Here is a 26,882-nt window from a genome sequence, read left to right as displayed (position 1 = left end):
CATGGTGGAAGGCGTGAGGAAGCTCTCTGGGGTCTCTTTTAGGGTCTCTTTTATAAGGACACTAATCCCATTCATGAGGACTCCATTCTCATGACCTAAGCACCTCCCAAAGGCCTTTTTTCCTGATACCATCACGTGGGGAGGAGGTGGTTAGGAATATGAATGGGGGGGGTACAAATATTCAATCAATAACATTCTTGTTCGTATTACTTATGTTAGCCAGCACAACGCCCACTACCTACACTGCACTCAACCTGTTTGTGTCAGATCAACATGTTAAGAACAATGTCTGTGCATAGACTAAGATTCTACAGAAATAGGAAGGGGGGGGGTTGAAACCGTAATAAACCGAGATGGCAGGATTGCTGGTGATGCTTCCAAATTTCCACTAGTGGGTTCCAGATCTTCTGAAATAAGCATTTAAAATATATAGTTTCTAAACCGGATTGCCGTGACTCTTGAATATCTTCTAGTTGTTACATGTAGGTTAGTTTAGTTTCCTTGATTTTATTGTCATCTCCCCGGGGATTCTCTCTCTTCTTTTGTATTCCCACAGCTTTGGGCGCATTGCTGAACACACGACGTACGTACTTGTTGATTTTAAGGCATGTGTGTTTGCAGGTGTATACAGCAACAGGGTAGAGGACATGGGTGTGTAATGCAGTGTGCATTCCATCTCATCCCCTTTCCCTTGAGCAGCTGCTGCCTGGATGCTTCCCTTCTCGGGGGAGGCGGCAAAACCACTGACCCTTTAACAAGTTGTCCCTCACAGAACAGGTGTCTCCCCCGCCTTTCGGAGGAGAGGGACGGCGGGACGCTTAGTGACATCAGCGACCGACCAATGAGAAGTCAGTCTTCGGCGGCCGCGCCAATGGGCGGCCAAGGGCGGGCTCGGTTTCCTGGGAGCCGGGCGGGCCAGGCTGGTCCTCCCGCCGCCGCCGAGTCTCCGCTGCTCACGCTGCCCGCCGCCGCTCCCGCGACTCCCGGCGGCGGCGCTCCTCCCGGACGCACGGCTCGGGCATTTCCCACCGCGGCGCAGCTCCCCCGCCTCCCAGGCTCCCGCGGTGGCGCGGCTCATGCCCCGGGGCGCAGGGCGCGCAGGTGGGCCGGCCGCCGCGGGGAGATAGGCCCCCGGGGGGACGGCGGCGGGACCATGGCCCGGAGACCCGGGGCGCCGGCCGGCTATGGGGAGGAGTTCACCTTCGTCAGCCCGCTGGTGAAATACCTGCTCTTCTTCTTCAACATGCTCTTCTGGGTGAGTCGTGGGGGTCTTGGGGGCACCTGGGCTGCAGGGCACCCCTCGAGGGTGCAGTGGGCTGTCCACGGTCGAGGAGGGTCGTCCCGGGATGCCAGGTTAAAGGCGAGCGTCGTGAACGCCACTGCTTAGTTTTCTGGGCTGATGACACTTTGGGGTAATTTATCCTGGGGAGGGACACCATACTGGCACCGCGTCGGGAGGGGATGTTGGGGGTGGGGAGAGGGGGAGGATAATGCAAGAGATTCAGTAAAGACTTAACGGGTATCCTCTGGTCATTTGATGAGGATCTGTGACAGGCCAAAATAATGGATTTGCGCAGGAGAAGCGGGTTTTCCTGTTGGCTCAAAGCAGATCCAATGGTACCTTCATGTTTGGGGGACTTTCAGGCCTGGGGGCTGGGAGGCTGAGCAGCAAAAGAAAAAAGAGGAAGAGGGAAAAACCCAGACCTTCCCTCCCCCTTACCTTAGAGAGGTAAAAGGGCTTTATCTTTTCCTTTTGGAGGCCTCTGGTGCCCCCCTCTTCCCAAAGGTTGAGAAGGGGCAGGAGTGGCCTCCAGATGTGGATGTCTTTCCCAGCACTGTCCCAAACTTTGCCCCACCTTTCTCAGGACCAGACTCCAATCTCTGGAGCCTGACAGTCTTCAGCTTCTTTTAACTGGACCCTGTGTTGGGCTGAAAGGCCAGCAGTCCTTTCAGAATCTTACGATTAGCGTGGAAAAGTGGAAAAAACATTGGACTGGGCCCATCTGGATTCTTGTCTCCAACCTGTAGTTGTTGACTTGACGTTCATCTCTGTAGGCCCTAGTTCCCTCCTCCATAAAATCAAACCCAGTATGATCAGGAATGGCAGAAACACTCTGCTGGAGACGGGAATCCAGCTGGAGCAGATCATGAAATGCTAGCTCAATTCTGTTTCATGTCTATAGAGTTCCTGAGCTCCTCTGGGTTGGAGAACATAGAGAGGTCCTTCTCCCATCCCCGTTTTTCTTCCAGCTCCAGCCATGCCAGAGCAGCTGCTGTAGGTGCCCATTATCCCTGCCCATTTCAGCCTGAGACCGAAAGTTCAGACTTGCAGGAGGGAGAAAGCTTGAGTCTAAAATATGTTTCCTAGGAGAGGGAGCAGACCAGGCATCTAAGCCAGTTGCTGGAAAGGTTCACAGGGGCCGTGGTTTGAAGAACAGACACAAAGTACATAAGTGCTAGCCTGTTGGGACAAATGAGAGGAACCCCAGAGGGTGGTGGTAAGAGCTCAGCCATTGTACTTGGGAAAAAAATGAAGTTTGAGTTCCTAACAAATTCTCAGTGTTAGAACTGGGGAAAAAAAAAATCTAGAAGATATCCTGTCCAGCACCCACATTTTATATATGAGAAAACTAAAACACAGAGATGTTAATTATCCAACATCTGACAGCTGGTTAATAAGTTTGATCTGGTGGTTTTTCTACTGAAGTACAGTGCCTCTAGGGGAAGTCCGGGGCCCAGATGACTGCTGTTGTAGCTGGGGCTTTAGTATTATTCCTAGTTAACCCAACTTCCCATGCTCTAGGGTCTGCCTCAGCTGGAGGTTAGGGAAGAACAGACGAAAACTCACCACTGCTCTGCCGGGGCTAGGGGATGTTCTAAAGGAAACTCCCTGCCTAAGGGCAAGTCCCAGTGAGCCCTCCTCCATGCTCACTGAATGTTCCAGGCCAGGAACATGCCATTTTGGGGGATGACATACCATCCTCAGAGCCAGCATTAGCATCCCAGGGACCTCAGTTCCTCATTCTGAGTTTCTCTGTCAGCCGAGACCGCTTCTTCTTTGGAGCCCTTGGCACTTCACCCTTATCTGTGTTCCCCAGCAACAACAGCTGGGTACATCTGTTACATTTGCGTTCATGGTCATTTTCTTAGATTCCCCCACCCTATTCTCCACCACCACCCCCCCTTTTACCAGACAAATGACTTTGGGAGTTTGCAGTCAGGGAAAGAGTGTGGCTCCATAGACCCATTTACCTTGGTAAAAATGATTCATTCAGGGTCACAGGACCTGGCTAACCAAGCTGGCACCTCCCCAAATTAGAGAAGAGCCCCTTTTTGGACCCACTTTAGACTCATAAAAAGTCAGAAGCTCTAGAAATAGCACAGTGGAGGACAAGAGGCCCAGTTCCTTTCTGGCATCAACTTACTGTGTGACCCTAAGCCAATATATCTGTCTCTCTGTCCTTAATCTTTCTGCTCGAAAGGAGAAAAATTTTCTGCCTCTGTGAACTATTTAAAGATGAATGCATCACTTTGGGGAACTGTTTTCTTTCTTCAGGACCTGGGGCTGGATCTAAGGATGCATCTTTCTGTGTCCCAGTGTCCCTGGGACATTGACCTTCCCAGAAATCAGTACTTTTTGGGGGTGTGACTGAGTGTTACCTCTCCCCCAGGCCCAGAGACACAGAACTACATTCCACACAAATGCAGCTGGAGATGAAGGGCTGCTTCCCCAGTTCAGCAGTCCTCTTTCTTCCTACCACCCTTCAGGGACTGGTTCCTGTGCTTTCTTCTTTGTAGGTTCTCGCCATCCTAATCAAATTCCCCTCTTCTGCCTAGGAGGCTCCCATGTTGGCCCTCTCCCTTTCCAGGCAGAGTGCCTGTTCTGGCCAGCCCCTGGAGGAGCTGTGGATGGGTGTGTGTATGCTGGAACACACTGGGAAGGTAGCCAGTATTGTCTGGGGTCACACTCAGTGCTGGTATGACACTGGCTATCCCTGCTGCGGCTCTAACAGCCCCAACCCTTGGGTCATTTTAGTCTGACTCAGAAGGCTACCGGCATCTTTGGGAGCAGGACCCATTCCTCCTGTTCATGTTTCAAATCTCACTTCTCCTTTTGCCTAGGTTTTCTCCCCAGAATCATGCTGCTGGATGACTGATTGTCGGGAACCCATGACCCAGAGTAGTTGCCCCAAGATCCCAAAAGTTGTATTACAATCTTTCAGTTAAGAAGTGGCAGACTTTCCTCCCTTCCCTGTGCTGGACAGCTCTGTGCAGAGGCAAGACCAGTGCCACGGTACATGCCTTATCAGCCTCGGGCACACACTGGCGGGGACATTATCAATGCTGCTCATAGCAAGCCTCTCCCTCCTTGCTGGTCCTTTTTCCACCCAGGGCCACAGTTGCGGTGGTTTCAAATCAGGCTGCACTCAGACCTTCAGTCCCTGTGACTCAGCCCAGACTTCCTTGGTGGCCATGCCTCAGGGCTCCCATGGCACCTTCTGTATACCTCAGTTGCCTCATCCCCTACCTCTGCTGCAATGATGTGTTTATTTTTGTCTCATCTTCCAGACTTCAGGCCCCCGAGGGTAGGGTATGCTGCCTTATTCACTTCTTGCTTCTTAGGGCCCATCTGAGTTCTGCAGGGTGGGTATTTACTGAATGTTTATTGAATGGCAAATGATGGAGCAGCCCATGCCAGGTGAGGGTGTGATGCCCCTCTGCCCTCTTTTACCGACACTAATCTCTCAAGATGCAGTACCACCGGAAGTCCTTAAGCATCCTTGGTGGGGGAGAGGGATCCAACTGTGTTCTCCTCTCTGCACTGGGTCCTGTGGCCTAGCACCGCTCCCTCAAGCCAGGTCAGCCATACTCCTCAGCATCTCCCTCGGGGTTGTGCTTAATTACTACCTACAGCACCCAGATTTTTTCACTCCCACTGCAACGCACATGGACACCTGTCCTGATCTTTCTTAGACTGATCCAGGCCTCTAGTTAGGAATCTTCTTGAAGAAACTCACTCTCCCCGGGGCACCTGGGTGGCTCAGTGGGTTAAAGCCTATGCCTTTGGCTCAGGTCATGATCCTAGGGTCCTGGGATCAAGCCCCCCATCGGGCTCTCTCCTCGGCAGGGAGCCTGCTTCCTCCTCTCTCTCTGCCTGCCTCTCTGCCTACTTGTGTCTGTCAAATAAATAAATAAAATCTTTTTTAAAAAAAAGAAAGAAAGAAGGAAAGAAACTCGCTCTCCCCTCCAGAACTACTAGAGTCCCCAAGGGCAGTGAGAATGCCCCAGACCACCCGCAGCACCATCTGTGGCCATCCGGCTCAGGAGCCATAAGGAAATGACCAGCATTGAGCCTGGCAAAAACCCTTCTAGTGGCAGAGGCTCTTTCTACCACCCAGCATAACCCTCAGTGTACGGGCATGTGCACACGCATACCTAAGTACCTTAGAAGGCAGGCTACCCCCTGCCACCTCAAGTCTCCTCCTTTCCCTGTAGACCAGGAAGGTTGTAATAAGTGATGTAGTCACGTTCTTTTAATTAAAAAACAAAATAAAACATTAAAAATGAAGACAAGAAGCATATACTATGCTGTCAAGTCACTCATATGCTTTCTTATCTCAACAGCTCTGTTTGCCTTGTACCCAGTAGAAAATCATAAACTTCAAGAAGCCTTTAAAAGAATAAAAGAAAACATGTAACACCTCTCAGAGTCTTGATAGCAGACTCTGGTCAGGCTGGGACCTCCAGGACCATAGTTTGAGTGTTTAAACTCCCATGAGCCCTTATGGACTTCTGTCTCTCGTGTATAACCTTGGGAAACCAAGATCAGCTATGGCTAAAGAGAAGCTGAACAGTTGGCTCCAGACATTGGAAAGGAACGAGCTCTGTGGATTCCCCCACTCCAGCAGGGTATCCAATCCAGAGGGAGAAGGCCAAGAGCTAGTTTCAAACAGATGGTTGCCACCTGAGAAACCCAGGAACAATGGTGCTGGGATGGCCACATGAGGACAGGGCATGCAGAGCCTGGGTAGGGAGAGAGGAGGCCCTGCTTTAGGTTGAGCAGGCTTATCCAGAAATAAGGACAGAGAGGACTGAAAAACCAGAGGTCCAGACCCCTCCTTCCTCATGACCCTCTGGGTAAGAGCAAGGTTTTGGTTCCCACTCTATCCCCAGCTGTCCCCCTCTATCACCTTCAAAAGAAAAGGGGAAGAGATTCCAAGAAGAGGAGAGGACTTTGAGACAGATGCCCCCACTAGATGTGGACTGGACTCTAGAACGTGGAGACAGACATGGCCAGAGCTTTCTCTTGGGCTGGTGGGCCCTGCGTGGTGATGCCACGTCTCCCCCTTCAAGGTGCTGTTCCGGGGACTTTCCTCTGGGCCCTGCTGGCCCCATCACCTCTTGGTGCTCTCTGACTCTCCCCCTGATGGGAGCCCCACCCAGTTTGGAGATTACCAGCTGCTCCCCCAGGAGGACTGCAGGCAGCTTCTTCCCACCTCACATGATGCCCCAGGGGAATGCACATGCCCTGGATTTGCCATGAGTCAGGGAGAGGAAGGCAGCCATGGGACCCAGGTCACACGGCTCCGGCTCTGGGGACGAAAGACCTTTAGCTGCTCACTCCCTAAGGGAGCTGGGGAGAGTTACTTGAATTCTCCCAACATCAATTCCGTAAAATGAAGATGCTAACACCCTCTTGGGACTGTGGTCAGGATTCAAGGAAAGAGTTGATATAAAGGGTCTAGCCCAGTGCCTGACCCTTAGCACTCAACAAAGAGTAGCTATTGCTGTTGCTAGAAAGAGCTCCTAGAGCTCACCCGTTAAGGATGAGCTTAGAGAGCTAGGATGAGTGCTTCTTCTGATAAGTCGTAAGTAGCTGAGTTTTGAGTCTAGGTGAGGGCTAGCTAAACTTGGGCCTGACTTCCTTCAGCCTCAACCCCCCCTTTGCTCATATTTCTACTGTTAGCCAGAGAGAGGTGATAATGAATGATGCCTTTATATATTTTATAGTTCACAGAGACATTTCCTATCTATCATGGGAACAGAGACCCCACTGTGTCTCCAAGGGCCTTCCATCACTTGTAAGGGCTTGTCATATCACTTTGGTCTTAAGGTACAATCCAAGTGGACTCCAAGAGCTAATTTGCCTGTAATTATTATCATTTGGGTACGAAAGCCAGGAGAACTCTTTTTTTTTTTTAAGATTTTTATTTATTTGACACACAGAGAGAGAAATCACAAGTAGGCAGAGAGGCAGGCAGAGAGAGAGGAGGAAGCAGGCTCCCTGCCGAGCAGAGAGCCCGATGCGGGACTCAATCCCAGGACCCTGAGATCATTACCGGAGCCAAACGCAGAGGCTCAAGCCACTGAGCCACCCAGGTGTCCAGCCAGGGAAACTCTTATTCAGAGTTTCATCTTGGCGCCCTATAACCTTTCTTCCCTTGGTGCATTATAATATCCCTGAAGCTGTGAGTGTTCCAGGGGCTAGAATAGGGTTTTTCTTGTATCACCAAGTCATGGTTGTCTTTCTGCAGTTTGCAAGAAACAAAGTCAAATAATGGAGAGAATTTTCTCCATTTTCTATTTTCTCCCACGATCATTAGTATCTGTGGCTGCTTATCTGCCAGGAAGAGCTAGCAGAAGACAAAGGGAAGAGGACAAGGAGCAACCAAATATTATGGAAAACCAGGAAACTATTTAGAGTAGCGCCTGTCTTATTGTTTTATGAGATATAGAGACATATGCTTAACAGCCTTGTCATTGCTTAGTAAATTGTTCCTTATTTCTACAATAGAAATTAATACATTGGAGACGCCTGGGTGGCTCAGTTGGTTAAGCAGCTGCCTTCGGCTCAGGTCATGATCCCAGCGTCCTGGGATCGAGTCCCACATCGGGCTCCTTGCTCCACAGGGAGCCTGCTTCTCCCTCTGACTCTGCCTGCCACTCTGCCTGTGCTCGCTCTCTCTCTGACAAATAAATAAATAAAATCTTAAAAAAAAAAAAAGAAATTAATGCATTGTTCTTCCTCACCTGCCACATTGAGAAGGACACAACACTATGTAAGATTTCTGTCAAAAATGTGTCACCTGAAAAAAAAAGTGTCACGTGAATCTAATTGTGAGAAAACAATCAGATAAACTCAAACTGAGGGATATTCTGCAAAACAACTGGCCTGGGCTTATAAAAAATGCCAGTGTTGGGGGACCTGGCTGGCTCAGTCGGTAGAGCATGCAACTCTTGATCTTGGGGTTGTGAGCTCCAGCATCATGAACTTCCAAAAAAAAAAAAAAAAAAGTCATTGTCAAAAATATGTCAGAACAAGTATTGACAAGGACATGGAGAAATTGGAACCGTGGTGCTTTGCTGGTGAGAATGTGAAATCATGCAGCCACTAGGAAAAAAGAGCCCAGTAACTCCTCAAAAAATTAAACATAGAATTACCATATGAACTGGCAGTTCCGCTCCTGGGTATATATCCAAGAGAGTTGAAAATTGGTATTCAGGGGTACCTGGCTGGCTCAGTGGGTTAAGTCTCTGCCTTCGGCTCAGGTCATGGTCTCAGGGTCCTTGGATCGAGTCCTGTATCAGGCTCTCTGCTGAGCAAAGAGCCTGCTTCCCCCTTTCTCTCTGCCTACCTCTCTGCCTACTTGTGATCTCTCTGTCAAATAAATAAATAAAATCTTAAAAAAAAAAAAAAAAGGTATTCAGGTGTACCTGGGTGACTCAGTTGGTTGGGTGTCTGCCTTCCACTCAGGTCATGATCCTGGGTTCCTGGGATTGGGCCCTGTGTCTGGCTCCCTGCTCAGAAGGAGAGTCTGCTTCTCACTCTTCTTCTGCTGCTCCCCCTGCTTGTGCTCTCTCTCTGTAAAATAAATAAATAAAATCCTTAAAACAATTTTAAAAAAAGAAAATAGGTATTCAAGCAAAAACTTGTATACCAATGTTCACAGCAGTACTATTTATTTATAGTAGCCAAAAGGTGGGAACAATTCAAATGTCCATCCGTGGATGAATGGATAAACAAATTGGGTTATATCCATATAATGAAATATTATTGGGCCATAAAAAGGCATGAAGTACTGATACACGCCACAGCATGGGTGAACCTTGAAAACATTATACTCAGTGAAAGAAACCGGACACAAAGAGCCGTATTTATAGGCAATGTGCAGAATAGACAGAACCATAGGAATAGAAAGCTGACTTGTGGTTGTCAGGGTTGGAGGTGTGGAGGGAATGGGGGAGTGACTGTTTCATGGGTTAAAGGTTTCTATTTGGGGTGATGAAAAAATCCTAAAACAAGATAGCAGGGATGTTCACACAGCAACGTGAATGTTCTTAAGGCTGCTGAACTGTAAAATGGTTAATTTTTTGATATGTATATTTTACCACAATTTTTTATTTATTTTTAAAGATTTTATTTATTTATTTGACAGAGAGGGAGAGAGAGAAAGCATGAGCAGGGGGAAGGGCAGAGGGAGAAGCAGACTCCCCACTGAGGAGGGAGACCAATGTGAGGCTCATTCCCAGGACCCTGAGATCATGAACTGAGCTGAAGGCAGACGCTTAACCAACTGAGCCACCCACGTGTCCCTTACCACAGTTTTTAAAGTTAGTGTCTTGAGACCAAAAACAAAGAAAAAAAAAACTACAAAACTCTTCCAGGCCAAAGGAGACTTGATCGCTAAAGATCACTAAATTCACGATTTTTTTATGGGATCCTGGATCAGAAAAAAAAAAGGAAAAAAAAAGCAGCTATAAAGGACATTATTGGGATGATTGGGGAAAGGTAAATATGGACTGTAAATTAGATAGCAGTGATAGCATATTAAAGTTTCAGGAAAGAATTTAGTATTTCAAAATTGTACAGGTTATACAAATAGAGAATTGTAGATTCGTGGTGCTCTTACCTCTGAACAGTTTTAAGATCCATTGCCTTACCCTTTGGTGTAAGGACAAACCCCTCCTGATTAAGGTTTGTGAAATTGCTTGCAAGTAAATCCCAGTTTAGGAAAATCTGATATTAAAAAATGTGGATTTACTAACCAGTTAACACCTAACAAATTGGGAGTGGCTGTATTTAAATAGATTCCATTTTTTAAAAGATTTTATTTATTTATTTGTCAGAGAGAGAGCGAGCACAGGCAGACAGAGTGGCAAGCAGAGGCAGAGGGAGAATCAGGCTCCCTGCTGAGCAAGAAGCCCCATGTGGGACTCCATCCCAGGACGCTGGGATCATGACCTGAGCTGAAGGCAGATGCTTAACCAACTGAGCCACCCAGGCGTCCCTAGATTTCATTTTTTAGAACAGATTTAGTTTTACAGAAAGATTGAGAAGATGATACAGAGAGTTCCCATATACACTACATCCAGTTTCTCTTGATATCGGACGTGAGTATGATAACATGCGTGCATGACTACACATTCATGACAATTAATGGTATTGTCTTTATCACTGAGGTCCGTGGTTTATTCAAATCTCAGGGTTGGTTTTTTTTTTTAAGATTTTATTTATTTATTTGACAGATATCACAAGCAGGCAGAGAGGCAGGCAGAGAGAGGGGGAAGCAGGGTCCCCGTCAAGCAGAGAGCCCAATGCTGGGCTTGATCCCAGGACCCTGAGATCATGACCTGAGCCAAAGGCAGAGGCTTAACCCACTGAGCCACCCAGGTGCCCCTCAGATCTCAGTTTTCAGGTAACACCCATTTTGTGTTCCAGGAGGCTATCCAGGATACCAAATTTCATTTAGTTGTCCTGTCTCCTTAGGTTTCTGTTGGCTGTGACAGTTTCTCAGAATTTCCTTGGTTTTGGGGCTGCCTGGGTGGCTTAGTTAAGTGTCAGCCGCTTGATTTCAGCTCAGGTTGGGATCTCAGGGTTGTGGGATGGAGCCCTGCGTTGGTCTTGCTCTGTTCATGAGATTGTCTCTCTGCCCCTCCCCCCTCCAAAACGAAGAAAAGAAAGAAAGAAAAGAATTTCCTCGGTTTTGATGACTTTGACAGTTTGGAGGCGTACTGGTCAATTATTTTGTAGAATGTCCCTGTGCTGGAACTTGCCTGGTGTTTTTCTCATGGTTATATTGGGGTTATGTGTTTTCAGGAGGAAAACCACAGGAGTGGAGTGTCATTTTCATCACATCATATCACATACCTGTGATTTACTTCTGCTGGTGTTGACCTTACTCACCCAGCTGAGGCAGTGTTTGCCAGGTGTCTCTACCTGCCAAGTTAGTCTTTTCCCCCCTCTTCCATCCTGTACTCTTTGAAAAGGAGTCACCAAGGGGGCAGCCCATACAGGGGAGTGGGGAGTTGAGCTCCACCCCCTCGAGAGTGCAGTGTCTATACCAGAGTGCAGCATCTACACACAAATTATTTGGAATTCTTCTGCATGGGAAATTTGTCTTTTCTCCCTCGCTTATTTATTTAAGTCCTTTAAAAAAAAAATTTTAAGTCCTTTTTATCCGTATGGTCTCATGGGTATTTTATGTTTGGGGTAATAATTTCTTACTTCCTCATTTCGATGTCCCTTTGGCATACCCACGTCAGTGCAGGGGGGGTGTGTGTGCGTTTGTTTTTGAGCATTTCCTTACTTTCTGGCACCATGAGACACATACTCCAGGCCTATCTTGTATATCTCCTGCTCCAGTCGTAGGTTGAACCATTTTCCAGGAGCCCAGGAGATGGCTATTTTCATTATAAGGTGATTACTCACCTTCTATAAGGATAAAGGCATTGGTGCATGCAAGTTATTTTATATAATTTGATTGACAATCTTCGGGAACATGCCTTTTGCTAGACTCAGCTATTTTAAAAACTGTGTCTGGCTTTTAAAAATTTCCAGTGAGGCTTCATTCTTGCCAGAATATGAAAAGCCGTTCTAAGAAGTGTCTTTATCTTCATCCTCATCATGAAAGGAGGTCATTGGCGATATTGCGGGGTGTTATAAGGATTTTGTGGCAAAGCCTGACACGGTGGAAAGAGCTCCAGACTGAGACTGGAGACTGGGTTTAGTCCAGATGTTTCCTCTGCACCCATGTGCACTTGGTCAGGCAGTTTTGCTCTTTGGGCCTCATCTATAAAAAGAGGTGAGTGGCTGAGCTCATTTCTAAGGTTCTATTCAGCTCTAAAGCGCCATGCTATTAACGGCAGTGGTGTTAATTTTGGGATGGCAGTGGCTTTGAGGAATTCAGGGTGGGACATGTGGGCAGGAATGGGGTGTGAAAGGGCAAGCTGTGACTCCAGGATGAAGACGCAGATCAGTGATAAAAAATGCCGCATTTTAGCATTAGCTAATGAGCTCCAGGTAAGCAGTGTCATTAGCAATCGTATTAAATATTAATGATATTAAAGTCTTCATCTAGATTTTAATGTAACCTGCACCTGCCGCTCTAGATCCCTGGCTGAGTGTGCTTTAGGCTTGTGGTGCTCAAACTTGGCCACACATTGGAATCACCTGGAACGCATTCAGAAGTAGCATTGCCTGGGTTCCAATGTCAGAGATTCTGAAGTAGGTGGTTTGGGGTATAGCCGAGGCATCAGCAGTTTCAAGTTCTTCTCTCCCTGTCCTCCCTCCCATTCTAATGACACCAAGTTTGGAAAGGATAGGCTCTGGATGTTCTTGTTCCTCTCCGGTATAACATACAGGTGTCCTTAAGGGCAGGGACCGTATCTTACTCATCTCTGCGGTCCTCAGAGTACCTTGTGCATAGCTGCTGAGGAACGGAATTTGGACAGTGTGTTAGTTTCTTCTTGGAACTGTAACAACTTACAACAAGCTTCATAGCTTACTAGGACACAAATTAATTTTCTTACGTTCTGAGGGTCAGAATTCCAAGATGGGTCTCACTAGGTAAGATCAAGGTATCAGCAGGGCTGATCCCTTCTGGAGGCTCCAGAGAACCTATTTCCAGCCTTTCTCTGCTTTCAGAAGCTGTCCATCTTCCTTGGCTCCTGGCACCACACCACTCCAACCTCTGTTTCCAGTGTCATGCCGATCTCCTTCTCTGACTCGAACCTTCTTGCCTCCCTCTTCTAAGGCCCTCCAGGATAATCTCCCCGTCTCAAGACCCTTCATCACATTTGCAAAGCCCCTGTGGCCATGGAAGGAGACATATTCACAGGTTCCAGGAATTAGGACAGGACATCTTTGGGGGTGGGGGGAACTAGTCTACCTACCACAGATAAAGACAGAGCGACTGCTGTAATTACAGGCTCCACATGGAACTAAGTTATTGTGTTCTGTGGCATCTCTTTACTTTCTCTTTCTTGTTTTAGCTGTGTTAGGATTTAATCAGAGACCATCTCTGTGGAAAGTTACACATCCTGATGGAAACTTAACATGTTGCAAAACAGTGAGGAGCCTGGGGGAAAAAAGGAGAAATAAAGAGCAGATACATATCTTTCAGTGATTCAGTAAAAGAATATTCAGAACCATTAATTGGCTGTGAGGAGTTTTAAAGGGCAGGCCGAGATGCTCAGTCACTCTGGCAAAGGGCTGTGCCTGCAGGCCTTGGGATGGCTGGGACCTCTGCTGTGTGGTTTCCTCACCTCCCACCCACTCCGCCTTGCTCCTTGCTCCTTGCTCCACTTGCTGGGGGACAGCAAGCCAGCCGGCACCCCCATCCCCACTCCCAGCTCTGTCAGCAGCTCCCTCTCTCCCGTACAAAGAGCGTAAGGGCCAGCAGATAACACATCTAGTCCTGAGTCCGAGGCAGTGTCAAATGATTGAGGGGGTCAAAGCTGTGTATCTAGCCAGAGAAGAGTCCGGAAAGATGGTTTTAGATAAGGGTTTCCATTTACTGCTAAGTGCACCTGAAGGCAGAGGCCACAAAGGAAAAATAGCTTTCTGCTGAGGGGCTACTCTGACCCTATTACCTCTCTAGGGAACCTATTCCCTTCTCCCACCAAAGCCCCAAGATGGCTCTTTCCAGCTGGTCTCTGTCTTGTAAGACAGTGGAGTCTAGCTAGCCATCTCCTTCCCCACTGAGTTGGTCAAGTCCCTGCTGCTGAGAACTCCCTCCAGCCAGAGCTTGGTCCCAGCTATTGCCATGGTGACAGCCAGCGGCTGCTTAGCACCAGCCTGGGGACTGGACACAAAGAAAGAGTGTCCAAGAGATGTACACCCTGGGCTGCCCTGCACTCCTGGAGGCCTGGCGGGTGGGTGGGAGTGGGGGCAGGAAAGGCCCCTTTGGGGATTGCTGGTAGTTTCTGAGGGGTTTGCTCTCTCAGGGAGGAGCCGGGAAGTTTGAAGCGTCTAAACTCTTTTGCTCCACGCTGGGATCCAGGTTTACAAAGACAAAGCCTCCTTTGCCAAGGCAATTTGGTATTTTACACAGATGCATTCATGCATGCATCCGTTCACATTGAGATGCACTTGCTTTCTTGCATTTGACACCATTTTGACCCCCAAGAGAGTTAGAGAACTGGGAGTTTACATCTACTCAGGCCTGTTTCAGCTTTAACAGCTGCCCATGGTGGGTGCCCAGGTGGCTTATTCAGTTAGGCATCTGCCTTTGGCTCAGGTCATGACCCCAGAGCCTGCTTTTCCCTCTCTTTCCGCTCCTCCCCCCCCTCATGCTCTTTCTTGCTCGCACACATGCACTCTCTCTTTCAAATAAATAAAAAATTTTCAAAAACCCTTCCCTTTGATGTAGTTGAATTCAAATTCAAAACTTGTGACCCTGGACAAGTAATGATAGATAATATTTATTGTCAGGCATTGTGTTAAGTGCTTTCCATGCATTATCTAATTTCACAGTAGTGTTATGAGATGTAGTTGTTTTAAAAATCCCATCTTCAGACAAAAAAACCGAAGCTTAGAGATTTATCAGAGGCCCAAGTTTCACTGGCTCCAAAGCCCACATTCTTACCCACTGTTAATAACCTTGAATTGCCTTCATTTCCTCATCTGTAAAATGGGGAAAAGAGCTGCCCCACAAGATAACTCTGTTGTGGGGATTATCTTGGTAAAAGCTTTTCTTGGAGACAAAGCAGACAGATGCTATCAATTGTATCTCTTGGGGGGAAAAAGATGCTCATCTCTGGCTCCTAGGAAAGTCATCTTCATCCTGTTCTTCCTTAAGGTAATTTACGAGGGGCTCTCTGGTTTCCAAAATCACAGGGTCTGCCTCCTTCCCTGTGTCCACAGGTGATTTCCATGGTCATGGTGGCTGTGGGAGTTTATGCTCGGTTGATGAAGCATGCAGGTGAGCTATAGGCCCCCTCTAACTCCCCATGATTCTTGCCAAACCCCTTCCTCCTCTGCCTCCTTCAGCCCTGGCCCTTTAATATGCTTTCCCATGTAAGCTGCCTTCTAGCCCAATCTTAACTCCCTACTCCAAGGCAGCAGGCCAGCCATGCCGGTTCACCAGGATTTTCCAGGATGTGCCTGCATGCTAGGCTTGGGAAGTGTCAAGGAAAGGAGGTAGGCCTCTGGGAACCGGGAGTAATCTGAGGCCTCAGCCCCTCCCTCCCTCTGTCCCGAAGTAACTCAACCTCCATTCCTGTTCTACTGCACGAAGTCTCCGGGAAACGGAATCTGCAAAACTGGGAGCCTAATGCCATTCTAATTCTTTTCTGGAGCAGAAGTGGTTCCTCCTCTCTTAATCTTGGGAATAAAGGCTCTCACTTTGTTAGTTGCTCAAATGAAATGTCACAAACCCTTCTAGGTCCTTTTTATTCTCCCCCTGGGAGGGGAGTACTGCCTCCCTATAACCGTCATCTAACCCTACTAGAGATTCCCCCAGCAGAGGAGAACAGTTTTGGGGGACACCCCTACCTTGTCCCTGGGTATTACTCTCAGCCAGCCCCAGGCTCAGACTGAGAGACGACCCCTCCCCCAGAAGCAGCCTTGGCCTGCCTGGCAGTGGACCCTGCCATCCTGCTGATCGTGGTGGGCGTTCTCATGTTCCTGCTCACCTTCTGCGGCTGCATTGGATCCCTTCGTGAGAATATCTGCCTCCTACAGACGGTGAGTGATCAGGGGCCCCACCATAAAGACCCTGGCCTCCTCCCTATGCCTCCCAGGCTCCTGATGCCATTCCTACAGCCCTTCAGTTTTCTCTGTCCCCCTCTCCAAAGGCCTGTACTGTCTGCTCCCCACTATAGAGCTCAGCCCAGATGACCCAGCACGGGATGGCCACCCTTAAGACGGCACGGTGGAGGCAGAGGCCTTATCATGCATGGGGCATCTGGGAGAAGTGCCCCATAGCCCCCCAGTATCCAGTACTCCCCAGGGCCCTGGGGGAGGGGCTGGAGCTCAGCATGGTAATCAGCTGTCTCCTTTTCCTGCCTGCTCCCCACAGTTCTCCCTCTGCCTCACCATCGTGTTCCTGCTACAGCTGGCTGCAGGGGTCCTGGGCTTCGTCTTCTCAGACAAGGTAATGTTGGGGGTCACGGGGCCTCCTCAGGTGTGAACCAGAGGGAGGAATAGAAGGTTCCTGCCTGTGCTTAGCCTGATTAATTAACCACAGTGCTCTGTCCCCTGAGAGGCATCAGCCTTTGAAAGATTCTCCTTAGGGGTGAACGAATGGCCTTTAAAGTCACCATATTTCAGCAGGATTTCCAGATCATAAGGTGTTTTCCTCTGATAGTCTGAGAAGCCAACAGGAAAACAAATTCTATGAACACAAAGTTAAAATAATCTGCAAACTTTAATGGCAAATTATTGGGTAAAACACGATTATCAAGTAGACCATAGACAATATGAAGAATCTTTTATTTCCTCTAAACATTGCTTATTGGGATAAACAGAAGGAAAGAAGAGGGAAAGTAAATGAGATTTTGAGCAGTGCTCACCATAGCTGGAAGTGATCTGCTCTTTAGGGACAGTCCTTTTAGTTAAGAACAAGAATTCCTTTCTCAAAGGGCAAATGATTGCCAGGGATAGTACTGGACTATAGACAACAAACTTTAAGAAAAGTAGCAGAGGAAGAAGGAAGAAAGCATGGTGGAAACTACGAAATGGGAAGCCACTGAGTTCATTCAGAATGTCCTAGTCCTTCTGGCTTAGGAAAATCCTAAAATGATTTGTTTGGAGTCGAAATAGGTGCTATTCTCTTCTGTCCACTAGAGGTCACTGTCTCGGCTTTAGAAGCACTTTACTAAAATATGTATTAGATTCTCTGCTTTGCATCAACAAGTATTTTGTGGTAATAGTGTTCAGAGGTAAATAAATCTTGGATTATCTCAAAATGTGGCTCTGAGAAGAGGGAGCAGCAGGTTCTGTGTTTGTTCTCTTGCCTCCTGGTACCTGAGGGCCCAGGGATGGTTGGGCTTTGGAACTGGCCATCAACCTAGGACCTGGTTCCAATTTCAAGGGTGCCTGAAATGAAGAAGTATGATCACTGTCTACTGTTATTCCTGATTGGAGTCAGGAGAAAAGGGTTAGGGATTAGTCCCATGTTCTGATTCCGTACTCATATCTCTGGCAGGCACGAGGGAAAGTGAGTGAGATCATCAATAACGCCATTGTGCACTACCGAGATGACTTGGATCTACAGAACCTCATTGATTTTGGCCAGAAGAAGGTATGTGAGGAATGGGGGGAGGTCAGCTGTGGTCTCAGAGGCTGTAGGCAAAAGTTAATACCATCCTAATACGCACCTCACCCTCCAGGCCTAAGTGCTTCCTCATTACCTGCCAGGTAATGGACTCTGGAAGGAGGCTTGGCAAAAAACCATACATAGCAGAGTGCTTTAAAAGTACATTTAAGAAAACAGAGCAGTAGTGTATATAATAATCTACCATGTGTGTAAAAAAAGAGAGAGGAAAGAATATGTATTCATATTTATGAAAGGAATCTACAAGGATATGTAGAAACTATTCTAAGTGGTTACTTATGGGGGGATAAGGAAATGGGCAGATTTTAAATATTACTATTCAAAAGTTAACTTTTTAAAATTGTGCCAAAATGTACATAATATAAAATTTACCATTTTAACCTTTTTAAATATATAAATCTGTGGCACCAAGGACCTTCACATTGTTTACATCCGTCACCACATCCCTCTCCAGAACTTTTTTTATCTTCCCCAAACGAAGCTCTACCCATTAACCACTAACTCCCCATTTCCCCCTGCCCCAGCTCCCGACAACCACCATCTCTTTTCTGTCTCAATTTGACCACTCGAGGAACCTCGTATGAGTGGAGTCGTACAGTCTTTGTCCTGTTGTGACTGGCTTATCTCACTTAGCATGTTTCCAGATTTCATCCATATTGTATGACATGTTAGTTTTCTTCTTTTAAGGCTGAATAACCTTCTGTTGTATGTATCTACCACATTTTGTTAATTCATCCATCTTTTAATGCACACTTGGGTCACTTGCACCGTGTAGCTATTGTGAATCATGTTGCTATGAATCAAAAGTTGAATTTTAAATAAAAGTGCTTTTGAGATCAGTACTGAGTTCCCCTTCCCTTGGTGCAACTTACTTGGATCCTACGTGCTTTCAAGGAGTAATTATGGGCCTGTGATATTGAAGACTCTCTTCTGTTTTCTCTGTATTCAAAGAAATATTTTTAACAGTAATCCTTTAATTATTTCAGCCAGTGTTTTTGAGACACTCTCTTTTGCAGCCTCTATCCTGTGCAGAAACTGCTCTCAAGAAGTTCCTAGTTGAATGTGAAAAACAAACAATATATTACAACTAAGGCATATAAAGGGAAAGGCCACTGAGAAATGTTGGCTCAAGGTTTAAAAACAACCTGAATTTACAAATGGAAGCTGGCCACGGACTTTCAGCTGCTCTGAGGACTGGGTGATTCTTAAGCTCTGTGGTGGGTTTTGTTGCAGTTCAGCTGCTGTGGAGGGATTTCCTATAGGGACTGGTCCCAGAACATGTACTTCAACTGTTCAGAAGACAACCCCAGCCGTGAGCGCTGCTCTGTGCCTTACTCCTGTTGCTTGCCTACCCCGAACCAGGTGAGCCTACATCCCACGTCATTTCCTCCTGGGCAGCAATTTCAGTTACTTGCCGACTAGATTAGCCACTCCCTAGCTTAACCAATCAATCTTGTAAGACAGCTGCCAGATGTTTCTTTTCACCCCAATCTAATGGCTCTGTTTCCTTTTCTCTCCTGTGGTCCACACAGGGACTCAGAAGGTGCAGGTCTCTAAAGCAAGGAGAATTGAATTCAGATCTCCCAGAGGAAAGGAAGCGTGTATTTAGCAACTCCCAAGTTAGGATCCTTCGCATATATTCCCCACCAATTTAGGAATTTAGGAAGGGTGGGAAGACCATCGGTGAGGGCCTGAAATAAAAAGTTTGGGAGTGGGAGTTCCATTTGGCTTTTCAACTCTTTCCCTAGGCAGTGATCAACACCATGTGTGGCCAAGGTATGCAGGCCCTTGACTACTTGGAGGCTAGTAACGTCATCTATACCAATGGCTGTATTGACAAACTGGTCAACTGGATACACAGCAACCTCTTCCTTCTTGGTGGTGTAGCCCTGGGCCTGGCCATCCCCCAGGTAATTTACCCCTAAGAACTCGTGGGTCCTACAGCCCCGCCAAGACTCCTTTGTTTTGGGGAGGGCACCTGGAGACCAGCTAGGGTGTCAGTCACTGACATTGCTAAGAAGCAGGGGATTGGGACGGTGCTAACCATACTGGGAAGATTGATTTAGGGAAAACAAAGACACCACTCATTGCTGAGGGCCCAATCCATCTCGCCTCTCCCAGCTGGTAGGAATCCTGCTATCCCAGATCCTTGTGAATCAGATCAAAGATCAGATCAAGCTACAGTTGTACAACCAGCAGCACCGAGCTGACCCGTGGTACTGAGAATCCATCCTGCATGTCCTCACTATGGCGACAGGCAAGCGTCATCAACCAATAGCAGTGGGTAGAGCTCTCGGCACCAAAAGGAGATTTGGATTCCAGTTCCCCAGCAACAGCCCAGTGGGGAGAAGCCAGCTCCAGCCCAGCAGAAGGCAGGGTGCACAGGTGGCTCAAGTCTAGGAAGGCTGTCCATCTTCTTCTCCTCCACCCTAGCCCTCGGCATCGTTAGAGTTATTTTGCATTATTTTTAACCATACACATTTGGGTTTATGGTTTTTGCTTTTGTTTTATTTTGTCTGGGCAGAGATGTTTGGGAACATCGGTTGCACAGAGTCTTGGGGGTCCTAGGTGTTGCTTTTCACCGAGGTGCTACAACCAGTGGTCCTACCAGGGCTGCTACTGAGCCTCCTGGACATAATCTGATTCCATCTGTTGCCAGCAAGACCTGGCTGGAGAGTGGACGCTAACAGCCCTACCTGGAGTCCAGTTGGTATGATACCAGCTCCAGAAGGGAAGGGAGTGGAACAGGCAGTGAGCTGGGGGTCGACTGGGGACAGTTGTATGTGTTGGGTAGGAGTGGAAGGCGATATGTTTACTAAATGCTGCCCTGTCGTCCTCCCAGGTAGTCAAAGTGAGCTACATCCTGCTCCTCCCTCATTTCCATGGAAACGTGGCAGCAAGGGCAAGGGGTACAACAGCAGCCAAATTCATCCCTCTCCCCCACTCCACCCCTTTTTAAAATGTTTGGAACCACGGTCCTTATACTCTGCAGCCAGCAGAGGTGGGACTGAGCCATTTGTGTCCTTGAATTCCTCCCCTCTGGCCCTCCCTCTTCAGCAAGTGGGGTTTCTTTAACCTTGGCAGTACGCTGAGGAGGCACGATTAACACCCCCCCCCCATTACCCTGCACCAAAGCTCAGTATTTCTACAGTGTTAGAAGCAGGGATCTTGCTGGGGCGGGGGAGCCAGAAGTGGCAATAAAAGTTTGTTGACCTGCGCTAAATTGGACTCCATGAATTTTCCATTCTGGCAACTAGAAGGGGAGGGGTAGAAGGGCGCAGCGGGTGGGCCCTCCTTCCAGGTGGGGACTGGAGACTCCCCTAAACATCACAATGCCTCCCGGGCCCCATCCCTCGCCCCATCTCCCTCAACCAGAGGCACTACTCCCTTCCAGCAACCCCACCCTCTCTGGTCCGAATTAGGTCGAAAGGTTCCCAGTTCCGACCTGGGAATGGCGTAGTGTTATCCTAAAACCTGATGTTAATTTTTCCCCAAACTAAACTGAATTAAAATTGGCTGCCCAAAACTTTGGGTGGTAAGAACACAGCTGGAAATCAGAGTCTACCAGTCTCTGCTGGGACGGGGAGGGGAACGAGGAGGAAGAAGGCCGTCTCTTCACCCACTCAGCTCCCTCCTCCATCTTTATCTGAAGAAGCTGGTACCGCTGCCCGCCGTACTTCAGGGAGTAAAAAATTCCCAGCCGGGCGGGCGCAGGGACTTGCTCACACCCTGAGAAGCGTGCGAGGGCGGCTAGCCCGGAGGCCCGGCTGGCGCGTCGGGGGCGGGGCCGGGGCGGGGCTGCGCGGCGCTGTGGGTGGTCCCCGCCCCCGCAGCGGCCGGAGCAGGCGCCTCCGCCCCCCGCCGGGGAGGAGCTGAGAGCTGGGTTGCAAAGGGGTCGTTGCAGGCTGCCGGACGCACCTCTGCTGTTTGTGTTCCCCGAAGTCTCCTGGCTGCGCTCTGCTGGCGGGGGTCTCAGCCTAGGAGCTTCGGCCTGGCCGGAGAAAGACTCGAAAAAGTCCCTACCGCGCTGGGGAGACCGAGTCGCGAGTTCTCTCCCCGCCCCCAGTTTCTTCTAAACGAGCCTTCTGCTCCTGGGAGGGCGCCTTTCCAGCAGCCGCCTGGGGCCCCTGCCAATGTTTAGCTCCAGCTAGTAACACAACTGAAAGAAAAAAAATAAAATCGTCACAAATAAAAAAATTAAAAGTAAGGGCCTTTTATTCTGAGAGAAGAGGAAAACGCGCTTTCTTTGTGTCCAAGATACATTTTATAAAGCATTTTTTACTTTTTCTTTTGGTGACGCGGAGCGTCGTTTGGGTTAGGGGTTGGGGTGACGCACTTCCCCGGTTCACACCGGCTTGGAGGAGCTCGCCTGGCAAGAGGCTCATCTGGAGCCTCTTGGAATAGGGGAACAGGAATGGTGGTCCGTGGAACCAGAATTCAAATCCAGACTGCTTACCTCCGAGCTATACTCTTACTCAAGTCTCATCGTCTGTAGCCTCCTGGGCTTGAACAAAAGGGTCAGGAATTTCTGCCCAAGTCCCGGGCCTTGAAGGGCCTTTAGCAAAAGTTCAGGAGCTGATACCGCAGTTCATCGTTCCCAGCTAGATTCATTTCTTAGTGTCTCTGGTTCTCAGTTTCTCAAGCCTAATTTCTTCTCTTTAGCCTGATGCTGGGAGAGAAAATGCCCCAATTTTAAAAATAGTTTCTCATTGGTATTTCACGTTTCATTTTAATTTGCTGCCTGGATTTTGGTTTCTAATAACACTAGTCTCAAAGATCTAGGCCCCAGAGGTGGGTGAATAGAAGAAAATTCTTGGGGTGGTGGAGATCAGACCAGATGGACGGATGTGGAGAGAAAGACCTGAAGGTTGGTGAAAATCTGGCTGGGGCGAGGTGGCAAGAACAGTACTGCTAGATCTGTGGGCCTCAAACCCAACTATGTAAACAGGGACTTTGAGTCCAAGAGTGCAAATTTTGCAGAATGTTCCATGAAATAATGATTGCCTCTGAATTTGTTTCCTATTGCTGCTGTAACAAATTACCTCAAATTTAGAACAATACAAATTTGTTAACTTACAGTTCTGGAAGTCAGAAATCTGAAATGGGTCTCACTGGGCTAAAATCAAGGCGTCATCAGAGCTGAGTTCCTTCTGAGGGCCCTAGAGGATCCATTTATCAACTTCTAGAGGCTGTTTGTTTGTCTGGCCCCCGTTTTCATCTTCAGAATATATCAGCCTCTGCTTCTATGGTCACACCTTCTTTTCCTCTGACTCTGACTCTCCTGTGTCCCTCTGATTATATTGAGCCTACCCAGGTTATCCAGAATAATCTTCAATTTTAAGAGTCTTAATTGAAGCACATCTATAAGGTTCCTTTTCCTCTGTAAGGTAATAAACACATAGGTTCCAGGAATGAAGGCATGGACATTTTGGGGTGGTCATTATTCAGCCTAGGACACTCCCTTCTCACTCTCATGTATCTCTTAAGGTGGGGAAATCTAGGAATGAGCTATTGTTGATTATTGGCAAGAGCTTGAGGTGGGCGTTGTCTGGCCTTGGTTCTAAAAATTGACTAACATTTATTGAGCGCTTACTGTGTGTTTGGCACATGTTTATTACAAGTTTAATATGAGGGCCTTTAATATGGTATTTTCTGACATGTCCTCATCCCAAAGAGCAGATATGTTAACAGGGTCAGGGACCAGTTTCAAAAAGAGGACACAGAAAACTTCTTTCTTTCTTTCGGTTCCCCTGGAACCGGAAGAGTTCCCCTAGGCCATTACTTTAAAGAGGTCAGGAACATTTTGTAAACCGTACTCTCTCCTCACAAAAACAAGTTAAGAGTAATTAAATATTCCAAACTGCCAAAGATAAAACACTTAGAGAAGGGGATAAAGTGGGGAGTAACCAGACTCTAGAATTTATATCGGAAGTTAAGCCTCTAGAGTCTTCTCGCCACCATACCAGGAACCTGGTAAATCAGTCAGATGATTGGAAGAGCATAGATACTCCAGAAACATTTTCAACCATCAGTACTCACTGACTAATAAACACAGTGGTGAGAGGAAGGGGTGATCACTAATAATGTCAGGACAAGTAGATTATGGTATGAGAAAGAAGTAACTGAGAGTCATCTGTCACACATACTAGTTGCATTCCAGAGAGTAACATAATTAAAGCAAAACAAACAAACAAACAAACAAAAAAATGGAATATCATATTGATCCCAGCTGTCGGGGGCGAGAGTGGAGAGCTTTTCAGTGCACAGGCCAAGTTCACAGTGGTTCTTCCTTCTTTGGAAATTGGCCCCCTATCTCCCCCTCAAGCCATAGGGGTAGGGGTGAGTCTTAAGGAAGCATATTTGTACTGTAAGCATGGTCTCCCTGACAGAGCTAACTGGATCAGTCATAGGCACTGCATTATTTTGCCAGGGCTACTATAACAAAGAGCCACAAACTGGGTGGCTTAAAACAACAGAAACTTATCATTTCACAGTTCTGGAGGCCGGAAGTTTAAAATCAAGGGCTGGTAGGGCCATGCTCCTCCTGGCACCTCTAGGGGAGGATCTTCTCTTGCCTCTTCCAGCTTCTAGTTAAGCCTCCAGAGCTGTAGCCTTGGCTGGCATTCCTTGGATTGTGGCAGCTTAACTCCAACCTCTGCCTCCATCTTCATGTGTTAGTCTTCCCTCTGTGTCTGTGTCCCAATTTCCTCCTTTTCTTCTTTTTTTTAAGATTTTATTTATTTATTTGACAGAGAGAGAGAAAGAGAGAGATCACAAGTAGGCAGAGAGGCAGGCAGAGAGAGAGAGAGAGAGAAGCAGGCTCCCCGCCGAGCAGAAAGCTTGATGTGGGTCTTGATCCCATGACCTTGGATCATGACCTGAGCTGAAGGCAGAGGCTTAACCCACTGAGTCACCCAGGTGCCCCCCAGTTTCCTCTTATAAAGACACCAGTCCTGTTGGAATAAGGGCCCATCCTATTCCAGTATGACCTCATCTTAACTAATTGCAACTGCAATGACCCTGTTTCCAAGGGAAGTCACAATCTGAGGTACTGAGGGGGTTAGAAGGGAGGAACGAGAAACACTATTCAACCTTTAACAGGATTCCTTCCTTGGGATTTGGAATTGAGAACAAGATTCTAGTCACAGCCTGAGCTGACTGGTCTGGTGAAGAAAGAGAAGCAGGTGGAAACTGGGGCTTAGCCTTCTTACACTTTATGCCCTAAGTAGCAGAGAAAGTCTATTTACGGAAAGAAAAAAATGAAACAGATGGGGGGTGGGAAGGCAAAGAAAAAAAAAAGGGCAGAGGAAGGATGCTGCAGGCAGCAGCTTTCATTCTGGTAGTACAACATTTCTGCAGCTCCACTGCTGTCCTGTCTTGGGTTCCCAGCGACACTGTAGGCTTCCTGAAAAGCTTGGTTTGTTTGCTTAAGGAAACGCAACTTGCTTTCTGTTGCTTATAAGCAAAGCTAATAGAAAAGCTATAATCAGAATAAGATACCCTATTAGTTTTCCTTGCTGCTGTAACACCTCATCAAAAACTTAGTGCTTAAAACAACACAAATTTATTATCATATAGTTCTGTAAGTCAGAAACGTGGTATGGGTCTCACTGGGCTAAAATCAAAGTGCTGGGCGGCCTGCATTCCTTTCTGGAGGTTCCAGGGGAGAATTTCTTTTGACTTCTCCAGCTTCTTGAAGGCCCTTCTTCCGTCTTTAAAGTCTGCAACACCATTTGTCCTGTTCTCTACAGCCAGGAAAGCTTTTCTTCCTTTTAAGGGCTCTAGTGATTGGATTGGACCCACCTGCGTAACACACGCTAATCTCCCCCATGTCAGGGTCCTTAACTTTAATCACATCCATCTGCAAAAGTGCCATGCAAAGTGTAATATTCACAGGTTCAGGGATTCGAATGTGAACATTTTTAGGACCCATTATTCTGCCTTTCACAGTTCCGCAGCAAAATGAGTCATGACCATTTGTAATAAGAAAGATGGCTGAGAGTTTAACGGTCTTTCTTTGTACTGTTTCTCCTGTAAAATTGTTTCATTTTATTTGAGGCACTCAGTCTGAAGCTTTGGGCTCCTAAAGCTCTTTTTGAGGACCACAGGGTAAACTCTGTCAGATTCAAGGACCTTTATTTAGCTGCCTTCTCATAGCTGAAGGTTTAACTATCCTGGAAAGACACTAAACGAGGACATATTCCCAAAAGACCTGATTGGAGCCAGGGAGGAATAAACAGAATGGAATCAAATTGCTTATACCCCACTAGAGAATTGCTTGTATTAAAATGTTATTACTGAAAAAAAGACAATTGAAATTTCTCTGAACAGGGAGTCTGGGGTGGATACCTTGATAAAGGTGTTGTTTCTGGCAGAAGGCTGTAAAGGCCAATTTACTTATAGACACAGTAAAGGAAATGTTTATCTACAGGAAGGCAGGTAAGCTCATGTAGTCAACAAAGACAAATGGACCAGGTGCCTCTGGAGGACAGGGCATACAGTGGAGAACACAAGTTCCTGCCTTCCTAGCTCTACTGGAGGGTTTATTTATTTATACAAATATGTGATATCTTATACATTACATATACTAAATGTTAGGGAGAGATACAGGCTATGAAGAAAAATAAAGCAGGATATGAAGGTAGAGAGTGATAGAAGAGGTGCTGTTTTGGATGAAGCAGTTTTAAAATGCCTCAAATTAAAAAAAAAACAAACATTATTTTTGGAAACAAGAGGTCGCAAAGAAACATACAGAGAAGTCCCATGCACTTATCCCTCATCTGCCCCAATGTTAGCATTTTATGCAATTACTGTAAAGTATCAAAACCAAGAAAGTGACATCCACGCAGTCCATAGGGCTCATTCAAATTTCACCAGTAACACATGCCCTCAGTTGAGTATGTGTGCATAATTCTAGGTAATTTTAACATAGGTGTAGTCTTGCATAGTCATCACTACAATCACGGTAGTGACCTACATATACAAATTATCCTCGATAAAGCTATTACAAAGAAACACTCGACTGTGCCATCATCACAAGGCCCATCAGTGTTACCTCTTTATAGCCACACTCATCCCTCACTCATCCCTCCCCACCAGCACTAAGCCCTGGCATCACTAGTCTGTTCTTCATCTCTATCATTATGTTATTTTATGTGACATAAATGGAATCATGCAGTAAGTATCCTTTTGAGATTAGTTTTTTTCACTGTCATTCGTTTGAGATCCATCCAAGTGACATGTATCAATAGTTTTTCCTCTTTGTATTTCTGGGTAGTTTTCCCATGGTATGGATGTACCACAGTTTGTTTAACCAAAGATGCT

The 26,882-nt window shown here is 47.1% G+C and overlaps 1 protein-coding gene across 2 annotated transcripts; it reads left to right on the top strand.

The window, feature by feature from the left end:
- The first annotated feature begins 896 nt into the window (after nt 1-896).
- TSPAN33 (tetraspanin 33) lies at nt 897-21,761 on the top strand. Of its 2 annotated transcripts, none has more exons than XM_032305291.1 (8): nt 897-1,255; nt 15,146-15,203; nt 15,843-15,967; nt 16,302-16,376; nt 17,430-17,525; nt 18,792-18,920; nt 19,307-19,468; nt 19,680-21,761. In XM_032305291.1, the coding sequence occupies exons 1-8, from the start codon at nt 1,154-1,156 to the stop codon at nt 19,779-19,781; spliced, it is 849 nt and encodes a 282-aa protein (XP_032161182.1). In that variant the 5' UTR covers nt 897-1,153; the 3' UTR covers nt 19,782-21,761. The 2 variants fall into 2 exon arrangements, with proteins under 2 accessions (XP_032161182.1, XP_032161181.1); XM_032305290.1 differs by having other exon boundaries at nt 15,840-15,967.
- The last annotated feature ends 5,121 nt before the right edge of the window (nt 21,762-26,882 follow it).

Source organism: Mustela erminea, chromosome 11, assembly GCF_009829155.1.
Source record: "Mustela erminea isolate mMusErm1 chromosome 11, mMusErm1.Pri, whole genome shotgun sequence".
Lineage (NCBI taxonomy): Eukaryota > Metazoa > Chordata > Mammalia > Carnivora > Mustelidae > Mustela > Mustela erminea.
Note: the sequence above shows the minus strand (reverse complement) of the source record. Positions and strands in the feature narration are given on the sequence as shown.

Bases quoted from the DNA above. Each gene is read 5' to 3' on its own strand.
- TSPAN33 (XM_032305290.1), top strand. From the start codon at position 1,154: ATGGCCCGGAGACCCGGGGCGCCGGCCGGCTATGGGGAGGAGTTCACC. The intron at 17,526-18,791 runs GTATGTGAGGAA...GTTTTGTTGCAG, and splicing joins TTGATTTTGGCCAGAAGAAG to TTCAGCTGCTGTGGAGGGAT. The intron at 19,469-19,679 runs GTAATTTACCCC...CGCCTCTCCCAG, and splicing joins TGGGCCTGGCCATCCCCCAG to CTGGTAGGAATCCTGCTATC.